Genomic DNA, 15612 nt, shown 5'->3' with positions numbered 1-15612 from the left:
TTGCTTAGAACATTGGCTAAGTTAATAGGACTACAATGAATCTAAAGTTTTTCACCTATCAAAGTATAACTTCTCTAAACGTTAGGTTTACTATGATAGACTATAAAGTTAGGACAGTTAAGACCATTTGTTTCTTAGCATTGTTGAGAGACTTAAGTGGACTTAATACACACATCCAGAGAAGAGCAAGACTTCCATAAATTAAGCCTACTGACACTATTAAGCAATTACTTCAATAGAGATTTAGACTCTAATTTAGGCATATCTAGTTTATAATACATAAAAAAATAAATGCTTGGAAAATGCCTGATACATTAATGCTTTAGTTTAAAGAAATATCATACATGATTATCTCCATGTCCAAACCAATACTTCATCAGGTAATGAAAAATAAGATTTATATGACACTACACATGCATATGCATGAGATTTTTCTGTCCAAGTGCTAAGTATAAAGAATAATAATTGTAGCAATGACAGGGAATCCCAAAAAGATCTAAATTTTTTTCTCTACAAGAAAATAACAATAATCATTCTCTGTAATTAATACGTTTAACCTTTTGGGGTTGTGCTAGTGAATAGGGAAAACTGAAACAGAAGATAAAGCAATGTTATGCATTAAACTCATAGTTTTTAAAACTAAGTACATTTCAATCTTTTTAAATCAAAATTATACCCGTGAATAATACTTCATCTTTCATTATTCGTTTTGTAAGAAAATTTAATAAAATACTCCTTTACAAAATCTATTACTAATAATACTGACGTGAGAATTCCATGAGCTCTTTCCAGGAGTTTGCTGCTTGCTGAATTAGCAAATATCCCATCTTTATCAAGCAAGGAAGTGTTACTAGTCGGTAGTCTGCTTTGGCGAATGCCAGTTCTGACATTCCAAGAAATATCAAATGTATCACTGTGGAAAAAAAATTGGTATAACTTGCTTAATTGTCTCTATATTATATTGGTATAAAAATTACATTATAGATATGAAGCATTAAAAGATTTCAATGTTAAGCAACATAAAATGGCTTTTTTTTACAGTGACTACCAATCAAGTGGGGCGTCTTTGTCACTCAGAAAAAATTTTACTAGATTCTATGCAAATGTACAGGTAGATGAATACATCACATAGATGACATCGTTAGCATACTGTTAAAAATAAGTATATATTTTAATACATATTAGAATCTATCATGCTTTTCTTTTTTAGAACATTCAAAACCTCCCACTGGGATTTATAACATTAACAGGCCACATGATTCTATGGTTTATCTAATTTCTTCCTGAGACATTTTATTCATAAATAGATGTTACTGACACATCAACCAAAAATACTGAGCTTTTGCTACAGATTGAGCACTATCATCAGCACTAGGGGCAGAGGAATGAACACACAATTATCAGTAATTATAGCACAATACTTAACAAAGGGCTTTCCAGGTAAAGGTATAGATTTAAATCTCTTCAGAAGCCCATAAAAATATAAATATTTTAAAGGAATTAACACTTAAGAAGAAAGAGAATAAGAGCAATAGTGATGTGTCCTTGCAATATGGAAGTCACATTTTGCGCTTTGACTGTTCTTTCTTTACATGGACAAGGGGTAAGAGAGAAAGTCTGTAATTTGAACAACAGTATACACAGGTGAGGACAGTAATATTATACAGAAGTTAAGAATAATATTGAAAATAGAGGTACTCAGTCTTTTTTTGTTTTTTTTTTTTTTCTCTTTTTTTGTGGCTTTTGGTTTTTGTAGTCAGTCCTGGAATTAGCTCTTGTAGACCAGGATGGCCTCGAACTCACAGAGATCCACCTGCCTGTCTCCCAAGTGCTAGGATTAAGGATGTGCACCACCACCGCCACGCTAGTACTCAGTCTTTTTATCTAACTTCTCCAAGAATGGGAACAGCTAAGACTATATAATCCAAATAGTCAGTTGGAATAAATTGTGGGGTAAAATTTAGCCAACTGGAAAAGCAAAATACCCAGCAGAGCCTAAACAATCCTGTACAATAAAAGAACTTCTGGAGGCATCACAATCTCTGACTTCAAACTCTACTACAGAGCTACGCACTGAAAACAGCCTGGTTTTGGCATAAAAACAGACAGGAGGACCAATGGAACCTAACAGAAGACTTGGATATCAATCCACGCATCTTCGAACACCTGATCCTTGACAAAGAACCAAAGAATATCAAATGGAAAAAAGAAAGCTTATTTAACAAGTGGTGCTGGCATAAGAGGATATCAACATGTAGAAAAATGAAAATAGACCCATATCTGTCACCACACACAAAACTCAAGTCCAAATGGATCAAAGACCTCAACATAAAGCCAGCCACACTGAACCTCATAGAAGAGAAAGTGGGAAGTACACTTGAACGCATTGGCACAGGGAACCACTTCCTAAATAGAACCCCAGCAGCACAGACACTGAGAGAAACAATTAATAAATGGGACCTCCTGAAAATGAAAAGCTTCTGTAAAGCAAAGGACACGGTCAACAAGACAAAACGACAGCCTACAGAATGGGAAAGATCTTCACTAACCCCACATCAGACAAAGGTCTGATCTGCAAAATATACAAAGAACTCAAGAAATTAATTCACATATGTGCATATAATGGAAAATAACTGCATGTGTCCATGGAAAAGAATCATAAAACAGCTGTGATGTTCTTAACATACCTTAAGCTGATCTTGGGCACAGAAAGAGTCTACAATTGAAGGAAAAGAAACAAGCACAAAAAAAGCAAGAAGAAAACAAACCAAGTCAAACAAAGACGACACGAGCAAAGGAAGAATGATCTGATTTCTATTTACCATATTATTACATTCAAATGGCCACCACCTACCAATCAAATAAATGAAACATCATACTCACAAAAAACATATACTCATTCAGAACTGTAGTCTCAATACTTCAGAGTTAGAGGATCGGAAATTCAAGATCGTCCCTGGCTATATAGCAAGCTCTAGACTAACCTATACTATACGAGACACGATTCAAACAAACCTCCAAGCAAACAGAATAGCAATCATAGGGTAGGACTAGCAAGCTAGCTGAACAAGTTGAGGCACTTACTGTCAAGCCTGATTATATCCGTTTGATATCTGGCTCCCACATGGGTGAAGGAAAGAACCTGGTCCCCTGCTGGTCCCCTAAGTTCTCTGACACATACTATGCACATTCTCCACCCCAACAAACACCAAGTCCACAACTAATGTAAAAATTGGAAGTCATAGCACAGGTCTGTAACCCCAGTTCTCCTATGCTAAGACACAAGGTGGAAACACGACAGTCTCCAGAAGCTTGTGAGCCAGCTATCCTGATGTAGTAGTGAACAACAAAGAGACTGAGGCACCTCAAACAAGGTAAAATACAAGGACTGATGCCACACATGTGCCATGACATATGTGCCTTCATACTTACACATACAAATAAGTCCCAACATATTTCTCACAAATATACAAAAACATAAATCTGAGTAAGTGTGGTGGTAGCACACACCTATAATCCCAACACTCAAACTGAGGCAGGAAAATTAAAAGATGAATGGCTTCCAGGCTGCACAGCAATATCCAAAATTATCAGTAAGATTGTTATTCAGTTCTTATTTCCTTGTAAACATACACACACACCAAACTTACTGTTGATTTTTTTCATTTAGAGTATTCATGCCCTGAAGATCAGAAAGAGGTGTTCTTGGGTTTTTACGGGTTATACCTAACAAAAGAGAAAAAGAGAGAAAATTTCAAACCGGTGTACCTTCAAAATACTAAAGGAAAATATTTTCTAAAGACAAATAAGAATTAATAAACTTAGTTTTTGAATAAATGTCAGGTACTAGGAAAAGTTTTGTAATAACTATCAAAACCACAATTTGATTAAATGAACCCAAATAGGAAGTTCAAGAGTAAATCTTGGGGCTGGAGAGAAGGCTCAGAGGTTAAGAGCATTGCCTGCTCTTCCAAAGGTCCTGAGTTCGATTCCCAGCAACCACATGGTGGCTCACAACCATCTGTAATGGGGTCTGGTGCCCTCTTCTGGCGTGCAGGCATACACACAGACAGAATATTGTATACATAATAAATAAATAAATATTTTAAAAAAAGAGTAAATCTTAATTATTTCATTTAAGCATTAACATTAGTAAATATAGAAGTAAATGGGCTGAAGACTAAAAACACATAAAATTCACAAATACTTGAAACACTTCTATCCTGACTCCTTTGTATCATTTTTTGGCAACAAATACACTGCTGATGTGTAAACATGTACTTTAGAGATCTAGTGATCTTACAAATAAAGACACTGGAAATCAAACAAAGTTTCCATAAGGATCTTGTGAATATTTAACAAGAGAATTTTCTTATAGGCCCTGTATATACAAGTCAATTTCATTATACACACACACACACACTTAAGATACACTAGAAAGGAAGAAATAATGTATCTTTCTAAAAAATAACAGTCATACAGAGAAAATCCTAAAGAATATACAAAAATATTAAATCTAATACTGCAAAAATACAGGAAATTAATTGATATGTAGAAATCAATTCTATTTCTGCACAATTATAATAAATGATCAAAAAATAATATAAAACTAAGAAAGAAATCAAGAGTCAAATCAATAGAATGATATACATAGTCATGATTAGGCAGTACACTTTTAAGATTTTTACTCTTCAAAATAATTTACATGGATAAATCTTTGATTATATTTTGCTTGTAAATACATTACTGGATATCAGAATTATAAACCATTAAAGATGTTGTTTCCAAGGCTGTGGTATGGTTTTTGCTCTCTTAATATAATTTGAAAAGCACTAAGTCCTCAATTTAGAAAACCCTAACTTACCATTTTCCTCTACTTTTAGCTCAAGTTTTTTATCCTAAGAAACCTTTGCTTGTTTTCTTTTTTCCAAGTTTTTCTGACAAATTTAATGACTTTGATCCTTAAATCAGCATGAGTCATTTCAAGGTAATTTTTTATGACATAAGAGTATTCTTTAGGGCTGGAGAGACGGTTCAGAGGTTAGGAGCACTGGCTACTTTTACAGAGGTCCTGAGTTCAGTTCCCAGCAACCACATGGTAGCTCATAACCATCTATAATGAGATCTGGTGCCCTCTTCTGGTGTGTGTGCAGGCATGCAGGCTAAATAAATAATTTTTTTTAAAAAAAATGAGTATTCTTAAAATAAATGGATACCAGGTTGTTCAATGCCATTGGTTTGTTGAGAATTCTTTACTCTGTTCAACTATCTCAGCACCTTGGTAGAAAACAACTATATCTCACACACACACACACACATGGATCTATTTCTGTACTTTTTATTTGGTTCACAGATTTCCTTTCTTCCTTCCTCGGCTCTTTTCCTTCCATTTCCCTCCCTTTCTGCACCACCATGTACTGAACCAAGGGCTCTGAGCCTGATACACAACTGCCCTACGACTGAGCCAAATTCTCCTCAACACACACTTTTTTTTTAACTTTTGAGAAAAGTTCTCACTAAGCTACTCAGGCTGGCTTTTTAAACTCTTCTTGTGCCTGACTCATAGGAATGTAAGATTTTAAGTTAGCTTCAAGGCCCATTCACCTCAGTTTCCAAAATACAGAGAATTAGGAGTTATCTGGGTAGTTCTAAATCAGGTCTCAAATTAGCTTGTACTCAAGCTGCCTAGTAAGACTGCAGTCATCCTGGGACTAGAATGAAGATCCACTTTCAGGTCATTCAGACAAGCTGCTGAGGAAACCTAGTTCCTTATTACCTGTTGGCTGAAGTTCTGCTGGGACTCTGAATGGTGCTGCTCACAAAAGTGGCTTCTCTGACAGTGATGTGAAAACTAACAAACGTACATCAAAAATAGGAATAGTAATCAGAAGGGACACACCTACCATGTACTTCTTGCACACAGACCCACTCTTGTAAAATGTGGGAGTGGACTGGCTGCCTCAAGTCCCATACTGGCATTTATAAACTTCATTTTCTAGAAGTATTAGAAATATCATAATTTTGTGTGCTGATTAGGTATCCTATGAGACTGTTAAGTTCACATTTAATCCTAAGACAATGTTTTAGGTTTTTACCTTTCTCTACTAGCAGTCACATGAACTAATTCCTCCTTTGTTGTTGTACTACTCTGCCTGTGACCCTAAAGTGGCTACCAGAAAGTGTCTTTACTTTGGTTCTAAGTAAAGTCTGCTCTAAGATTTTTTTTTAATACAACCTTTTATAAATTGGGACCACTGTTTCCCACTACTTAGCTGCCAAGTTTTGAAGAGAAATGGGTACAGAATTATGGCAGACTTTTTCTTCATCTACTGATATGATCACATACTTTTTTTTATAGATGGTTAACACAGTGAGTTAACATATTTTGGATCTTGGCTGTCTCCCTAAGGCCAATGCATTAGAAGTCTGACTCTCAGTTTAGCCTAAGATGGTAGAACTTTTTAAAGTGGTTGGACCTGGTGGTAGTTATGTGGATCATTAATAGTGCATGCACAACAGTGATCCTGGGCCTCCAGTCTCTTCTTCTCCTTGCTTCCTAGCCTTGAAGTAAGTTTTGTTCTTCTACCTGCTAATCTTACAATATGTTGCCTTATCTAAAGCAACAGCATAAACATAGACTATTATTTACTTTCTGTATCACTGATTTTTAGCTCTTGGTATCATTTGCTTGCTTTTCCTTTTAAAGATCTAACATGTTCATCTTTCTAGACTCTTAAGGTGAAAGCTTTAATAATTATTTTTAGTGCACTTTTTCTTAATGTGCAAATTTAAGGGCTAGAGAGATCTCAGTGGTTAAGAGCACTTAACCACTCTTCCAGAAGACTGGGTTCAGCACACAACAGGCAGTTCACAAAAACCTGTAACTCCAGCTCCAAGGGATCTGACAAAAAGCCCTTCTAACTTCCAAAATCACCTGTATATATGTGGTATACACAAATACACACAGACACACAGACAGACACACACACACACCCCTAAATAAAAAGGAGTAATTTTTAAAAGGAAGAATTTAAAGCTACTTTTTTTCTTTATAAACACTTTAAATGCATTCCAGACATGTAGTGTGCTGTGTAAGAATAGTACCAAAATATTTTAAAGCTGCATCAGAATGTAACTGCAGTAGAAAACAGAATACATACCTAAAAAAACTGAAAAGTATCAATATGCAGAAATTAGGAAACTGCCAATGCACAATTTCTCCATGCAGCCTATGCTGAAATGGGACACATAAACTACAATATGGTCCAATCTACAGATTCCAGGCTCAATCAAAAAGAAAAGCAACTGACCTATATGCAACTACTTTAAAATTAAGTAAAGTTCATTTAAGCTGTCCTCAAAGAATCTGTAGACTGTCTTGAAAGATTGAGAATACCAAAATGAACAATTAGAATGAGGACATTGTGTATCTTTAGAAATAATAATAGCTGGTGGAAACCCAGAGCACTGGTGTAGACCCCAACAGCCAGCCAGCAGGTGAAAGACTTGCAGGCAGGCTACCCCACTACTACTGCCACCCACTGGACTCTGTTTCTACAAGACATACTCAGCCACACAATCACACCTACCCCAGTTTCCTCTACCCCCAACAGACACTTATCAATAGGACAAAACAGCAGTCTACAGAATAGGAAAAAAAATCTTCATCAACCCCACATCTGACAGAGGGATGACCTCCAAAATATATAAAGAACTCAAGAAACTAGATATCAAAATACCAAATAATTCAATTTAAAAATGGGGTACAGATCTCAACAGTGAATTCTCAAAAGAAAAAATTCAAATGGCCAAGATACACTTAAAGAATTGTTCGACATCTTTAATCATCAGGAAAATGCAAATCAAAATGACTATGAGATACCATCTTACACCTGTAAGAATGCTAAGATCAAAAACACTGTGTTGGAGAGGCACAATAATAAATAAATAAATAATAAATAAAGAGAACAATCCTCCACTGCTGATAGGAGAACAAAATTATACAGCCACTTTGGGTGAGAATCAGTACAGTGGTCTCTCAGAAAAATGGAAATCAATCTACTTCAAGATTAAGCAATACCATTCTTGGACATATACCCAAAGGATGTTCAATCATACTACAAAGACACATGCTCAATTATGTTCCTAACAGAATTATTCAGAATAGCCAAGACCTGGAAACAACCTAGATACCCCTCAAGTCAAGAACAGATAAGGAAAATGTGGTACATTTACACAATTTAGTATTACTCAGCTATTAAAAACACTGACCTCCTGAAATTTGCAGGTAAATGAATGGAACTAGAAAAAAAATCATCCTGAGTGAGGTAACCCACAGCCAGAAAGACAGACATGGTTATGTACTCACTCATAAGTGGATATTAGGAATATAATACAGGATAACCAACCTACAATTCACAGCCCCAGAGAGGTTAGATAGCAAAGAAGGATACATGGATTTCCCTGAGAAGGGGAAATATAAGAGAAGTCCTTGGTAAAGTGGGGGAGGGGAAAGAAGTGGGAGAATGGGAACTTGAAGGAGCAGGCTGTGCCGGCTGGGTTCTAGACAGAGTGGGAGAGTAAAGAAAGAGATGTTTTGATAGGGGGGTGGCATTTCAGGTTTAGGAAGAAACCTAGTGCCAGGGAAACTCCCAGAAATCAAAAGATGACCCTAGCTAAGGCTTCTAGCAATAGTGGAGAGGGTGACTGAACTGGCCTTCTCCTACAAGCAGATTGGTGACTATCCTAATTGTCATCAGAGAGCCTTTATGCAGTATATGCAGAGATCCTCAGCCAAGCACTAAAAGGAGCTCTTAAAGTCTTCCTGAAGAAAGGGAGGAGTGACTGTACTAGCTAGGGAATTCAAGGTCATGATGGGGTAACCACAGAGACAGGACTCTGAACCAACACTTAGGAAGTCTGCATGGGACCAACCTAGGCCCTCTGCTTATGTGACAGTTGTGTAGCTTGGTCTGTTTATATGGCTCCTGGCAGTGATATCACGACCTTTCCCTGGCATTTAGGTGGCTTTTGAGAACCTGTTCCCCATGCTGGATTACACTGACCAGATTTGATGTAGGGAGAGGAGCTCACTACTAGGTCCTACCTCAACTTGATGTGCCATGTTTTGTTCAAGCCCATGGGAGGCCTGGCCCTTTCTGAATGGAGGCAGAGAAGAAGCAGATAGGGAGAAGGGTATACTACAGTGGGAGGAAGACTGGACAGTTGGAGAGGGAGGGAGAGGAAACTGTGGTTGGTATGTAAAATAAATGAAAAAAGTTAAATAAATTAAAAAAGAAATAATAGCAATAGTTAGGAATAAATTCTAAAGACACCTCTTTAAAATGACTTACCTTCTTCCTACAAAAAAATTACAAATTTTTTCAAAATACATTATACATTTTTTATACCAATACAATAAAAAAAACTCACCATATTTATTTTTAGCACTTCCACTTAATCTTTTATTAAGTAAAATGTTATGGAATTTCAACTAGAAAACTAATAAAAGTAGTAACCTAAACCTGTGATAATTTATTAGATGACCAAAGCATATTTTGAATAAATTTGGTCTACACAAATAACTTAGTTTTCTGAAGAACCCATTTACTATCACAACAGGATTAAGCCCAATTATTGTAACCACACACCAGATAAAAGAACTTATTTTCATGCAGACTTACAAAGACCAAAGGAAGAAATGGAGATCAAGTACATCTTTTATATCAATTTTAAACAATAAATAGAAATGCGTTCTGATTCTATTATTGTTTATGCTAAACAGTGATGTGGTGACTTCTCTTACATCAGACATAGAAAGTCTCAATCAAGAGCTGTAATCAACTTAAATGGATGCTCCAGAGATTCGAAATTATAACATTGCTGATGAAGGACTCAAGTGTAAGCAAGTACAAAATTTAGCAAGATATGAAGAAACTTTGAAAAGTGTTGAATATCATGATTACTGTGATAAATGCATGAGTTTCTATATATGTAAGATTTACCAAATTGTTCTCTTATATTTAACTTTAATTATATTTCAGTAAAACTTTCAAAAGCAAAAAGGAAAAAAGTCCTGTTCATTTTTATGATATAAATCTTTAAAGACAAAAATAGAATCCAATTCAGTGGTGGCAACCTAGATAATTAACTATGTGGTGACCATCATAGCAAACAGTTACCCACATTAAAGAACAGGCATATCACCAATTTCAAGAGAAAAAATTAGAGTCTAAATAAAGGATTGTGAAGGTCATGTTGCCTATACAATTTCCATGCCACCTTCATAAATGCTCTTGATTTCCATTTCCAAATAGATGTGACAACACTGGGTTTGAGGATTTGCAGCCTTACTGTACTTCTCTTCCTTGCACCTCTGTAGAATCTCTAAGCTCCTCTGGTGGACTGGGTGTTGGAGAAAGCTAAAACTATCCATACTTTTCAAAATTGCACATGGCGTTGTATCATCATGTCCTTAAGAAGCAAAACAAAGCAAAACAAAAAATGGGGAAAAGAAAAGACATGTGAGCCCAAACCAATTAAGAGAATAAAAGACAATGCTGCCAACTCTCTTAATATATTGTAAAATATCAAATAATGTGAACAATTTTACACAATTAACAAATAATAGGAAAAGATATTCTTTTCAAACATCTAAAATGTTTATTTTATTAATCAAAGTATTCTGAGCTAATGCCATATTAAATACTCTAGGAACATTTCAAACAATTTGTATCATTTGGTTGTTCTTCAAAAACTATTCCTTTCTGAAATATTTTTAGTATATAGTTGGCAACATTGATAGAATCCGAGAGAAATTATACCCGAACAATTTAACAAAATATTTAACATTTCCTTTACAAATCTGGCAATCAACCACACTTGAACGTATTCTGTCAAGAGTATGCTAAGTGTAAGGAGTAAAGCCCCAAAGAACAGAAACCCAAATAGCACTTTTGTATTTATAAATCTGAAGAAATAGATGGAAAATATTTTATCTCACCACTGGAAAAGAAGATAAAGGTAAATGTGTGAGAGAGAGTTAAGTAAAGACCAAAGCCCCAAATGAGTGCTAACCAGAATCATTCTAGCAATAAGACATTGAGGGATGTGGGGAGGGCAGCTTTAATACCACAAATATTAGCAAGAAATTGCTTTAAGGTAGAATACAGAGTTCCCATTTTTTCAGAAAAGATGGACTCTCGGTGTCATTCATTTAGTGATAACCTTAAGAGTTAGGGACTAATGATTACATTTAACAATTTTGCCTTTGTAAATGAAAACTATATAATTTAGGGACAAATTAAGAGAAATATAATGAACTGAAGGTCCATCAGTACACTTTATTATACGGCTAGGAATGGGATTCAATGTTATAACTTACAAATAAATAGTTCTCAAGATAGTCATTTTAAAACTCAAAGAAAGACTAATTCAAAACCCTTGCAGAGTATTTTTTTCATCTTAATAAAATTCCCTAAGCTTTATTTCTAAACTCAGTGAATATTATATTACTTAGCAGAAAGAATACAATCTTATTATTCATTAGCTAGTACATAAAAATAGGCCTTTTTAAAAGATGAAATCTACTTAAAGAATATTATCAAACTTGGGTTGGAGAGATGGCTCAGCCGCTAGGCTCACAGAGACCAGGAGCCTCGAACCAGACCAATGACTCTTTGCAATGAACACTTGCAAGTAAATATGTATGGACAAAGGTGTATTGGGCATGACTTGTAAGGTCGTACCACAGCTTCCACGATAAGATTTTAAAGCATTCTCTGTTTTACTTTTCTCATTTTATTTTACTGGGGGTGAGGGAGGGTTGCAAAGGCAGATGCAATGGTATGGTATTGTTTTTCATTAAATTCAGTAGCTGTCCTGATAAGCAATTGCAACTCCACAGCTACCAGTTGTGGTGTGACTGCGCTGGCCCCAGTCAGGTGGAAATTCTGTTCCCTCAAACACCGACTCTAATAAGGCTGCTAAAGCGAGCGTTACCTAGATCTCTAGCGCTCCACAGAACCCAGGATTCAAAGGTTAAGATGAAATTTTGTTCACTCAAAAAGGCTGAATAGCAAGCAAGTAGTTAACCTTCTCTCCTAACTCACATCTCCCCCAAAATGGGGTGTCTTTCTGCTCTGCCACCAACTTAAGAACCCTAGCTACACATGATTCCTCCCTCTATTTCTGTCAGCTAGTTGCTAAGCAAATATTCCACAGGATAAATGAATGTAACACATCTTAAATTAATATTCCACACCAATATGGGGGAAAGAATGGGATTAAGATACATGATGTGAAAAACACACAAAATAAAGAAGAATCTTATCAAAATGCTAAAAATTAAAATGTTATGTTAAAAACATCATTTAGCAGAAAAAATGTACTCTTATAGCTATTCAGATAATTTACATAAAACAGAAAACTTAAAAATAAAATCCATTTCAAGCATTTTAACAAGCTGCTGAGAAGTAAATATGTTGTTAAAATGGATCCTCCTTTACCAAAATAATTGCAAATATTTAGTGTTTTATAAAAGAGAACTCACCATCATTTCATTGCCACAAGATACTTTAATAAAAAATACTCAGTTTTCATTATTACCAGTAATTTTACCCTTGGTGGTCAGGTATCACACTAGCCTGAATATGGATGGCAGTCAGGTAACATGCACAAGTTTGAGAACAAAAAGAGGACATCTGTATGAATTATACTCATAATCTACTCAACCAATACATAATTTGATAATCTATTAAAAATAAATCAAGAAGCCGGACGGTGGTGGCGCACGCCTTTAATCCCAGCACTCGGGAGGCAGAGGCAGGCGGATCTCTGTGAGTTCGAGACCAGCCTGGTCTACAAGAGCTAGTTCCAGGACAGGCTCCAAAGCCACAGAGAAACCCTGTCTCGAAAAACAAAAATAAATAAATAAATAAATAAATAAATAAATAAATAAATAAATCAAGAAGATATAAAAATTACTTTGTGAGAATACAGTTATTAAAATATACTAAATTTTAAGAAACTGTTAAATATTACTATACCAATTGTTCTCTACTTTCCATTTGATATAACAATGTCACTGAGGTATTTTTTGCATCTTTGTAGTTTTGTGATTCAATGTCATGTATAATGTTTTAAATAACCTGTGTCCTAATCCTTTCATTCTACTTTTTTTAACTTTTACAAGCATTTTAAGCTCTAAACACAGTTTTCCAGACTACAACACCATTTCTACACCTTAAAATTATATTCTTCTTGTTTTTTGTGTGCAGCAATTCCCATTTAAGATGACTTGGTTGTCCTGGGATAATTTTTTGTCTTGGGGCTTTTTCCTTTTCTTAATTCTGTATATCTTACTTTCCTTTTTACCCCATGGTTGGCTGGGTGGGTGGGTAGCTGACCCCTGATGTCCTACTCATTATAGGGCTACTTCTTCCAAAACCCTTTCTCCCAGATTTCTCATTCTATATCTTCTCTCTACCTGCCAGCTCTGCCTATCCTGCCTCACTATTGGCTGTTCCTATCTATATTTGACCATCAAGTGTTTTAGATAGGCACAGTAACACTGCTTCAGAGTTAAACAAATGCAACACAAACAAAAGTAGCACACCTTAAAATAATATGCCCAATATCTGATAGTGTTGGAGACAAGGGTAGTATTAATAGGCAGTGGTTTCAAATGTTCAAGCCAGGCCCAGTGTTTCTCTCCTCCTGCTGCCTACCCATCCGGATGTATAACTCTCAGCTACCTCTCCAACACCATGTCTGTCTGCTTGCTGCCATGCTTCTGGTCATGACAATAATGGACTAACCTCTGAAACTGTATGCCAACCCCAATTAAATGTTTTCTTTTATAAGAGGTGTTGTACACTCAGGAGAGTGAGTCCTGCATCTCACCTGGACAAAACAGTAGAGGTGGCCCTGGTGGCATGGGTGCAGGTGAGACATCTCTGGCTCCAAGGGTTTGACAGCAGAACTGGCCCAGCTTCTTGCTGCCTGCTGTAGTGAGTTAGTCACAGCAATGTTGAAGAGCTCACTCTGGTGATGTCATTGTGGCAGGTTGACCAACCCAGCTACCACTCATGCTCAGAACCAAGGCTATGAGTTGGCCCACCCCATCATCCACCTCATCTATAAACTGCTGGAGTATGTGAAAGGGCTAGACCTGCAAATCCAAAGGTGCTGAATCTCCACAAGACACGGCAACAACATTTTATACAAAAGGAGTCCCAGTGAGGGCCCAGTATCAAGGGTGTAGCAGAAACCACGGGCCTCAAACCAGACTGATGACTCATTGCAATGAACACTTACAAGTAAAGATGTATGGATTAAAGGGTAAACTGTGTGACTCACTGTGTCACACTATAGCTTCCATGCGGAGACTTTTTTGGTAGTTGTTGTTTTGGTATGTTAGTTTTTCATTTTTCTTTTAAATTTTATTTTATGGGGGGAGATTATAAGGGAAGTGGGCGGATATGAAGAGATGGGGAGATGAATGGGATACAGATGTATGATGTGAAATCTACAAAGATTAATTTAAAAAAGTCTTTAAAAAAAGAGTTGTAACCATGATGTCATTTCACACCAATAGAACACAAAGATAGTGGGAAAGTCTGCTAATAATCAAATCACTTAGGATTTATTTCTCTAGGACTATACTTTTGCTTTTGATATTAGGTTTTGATTTTGAGGAAAGAGTCTCTCTAAATAGCCATGGCTGTCCTGAAACTCACTAAATAGAATAAAATGACTTGGAACTTCAAGAGATCCACCTGCCTCTGCCTCCTGAGTGCTGGGGTTAAGGGTGTGTGCCACCATGCCTGGCTTTTTCTCAGAGCAGCTTAACGACTGTTATTCTGAAGGACAATTTTTGGAAGGTAGAATTGTTCATTAAATCTTTTTTCCTTCAACATTTAAAATATGTAATATTCTACTACCTTCTACTCTAGTGAGGTCTGATTTTAAAAATTATCTGCTAATCTTAGTCTAGGTTTTTACATGACAAATCACTTTCATATGACCACTTGTTTTTCATATTGTTTCTTTTACATTACATTTTTAGTTACATTTATTCATAGGGTAGAAGGTTCACACTTGCCAAGGCTTGTGGATGTCAGAGGACAACTTGCAAGAGTTGGTCTTTTCCTTCCTGTGAGTCTCAGAGATGAAATTCAGTCATAAGGTTTAACGGCAAGTGCCATTACCTGTCTGTGAAGCCATCTGGCCTATCTCTAGATAGTTTAATTACACATATCTATGTTTGGGTCTCTTTGAACCCATCTCTCTTATCATTATTGATGATGTAGCATGTGTGAATTAATTTGTCAAATTTTAAAAATATGTATTTCTTCAAATATTGTTTCTGACTCTCTTTTCTTCTGGACAGCCAGATGTTGATATGCTTTATGTTGTCCAACAGGCCTATTTAGCTTCGTTGATTTTTATTTCATCCTATTTTCTTCCTGTTCTTCCAAATAAATATCTTAATATAAAGATATCAAAGTATCTTTAAAAAAAACTTTCCTACAAGCTTCTTTAAAAAAAAAAAAATCACTTAGAGGAAAAGCAGATTTAAAGTAGTTCATTTATTTCTCCAATAAATTGTTT

At 35.9% G+C, this 15612-nt stretch overlaps 1 protein-coding gene across 5 annotated transcripts in view; it reads right to left on the bottom strand.

Moving 5' to 3' along the window:
- Positions 1-15612, bottom strand: part of Myo9a (myosin IXA) — a 188958-nt gene that overhangs the window by 74166 nt on the left and 99180 nt on the right. For 4 of the 5 annotated variants that reach the window (XM_038322373.1, XM_038322376.1, XM_038322375.1 and 1 more), the window contains exons 15-17: positions 10354-10473; positions 3651-3726; positions 767-913 (exon numbers count right to left, since the gene is read on the bottom strand). In XM_038322373.1, the coding sequence (XP_038178301.1) occupies positions 767-913; positions 3651-3726; positions 10354-10473 (343 nt within the window). The remainder of the gene's footprint in view (positions 1-766; positions 914-3650; positions 3727-10353; positions 10474-15612) is intronic. The other variant, XM_038322377.1, reaches the window with a different exon arrangement.

Source organism: Arvicola amphibius, chromosome 3 (genome assembly GCF_903992535.2).
Source record: "Arvicola amphibius chromosome 3, mArvAmp1.2, whole genome shotgun sequence".
NCBI lineage: Eukaryota > Metazoa > Chordata > Mammalia > Rodentia > Cricetidae > Arvicola > Arvicola amphibius.
Note: the sequence above shows the minus strand (reverse complement) of the source record. Positions and strands in the feature narration are given on the sequence as shown.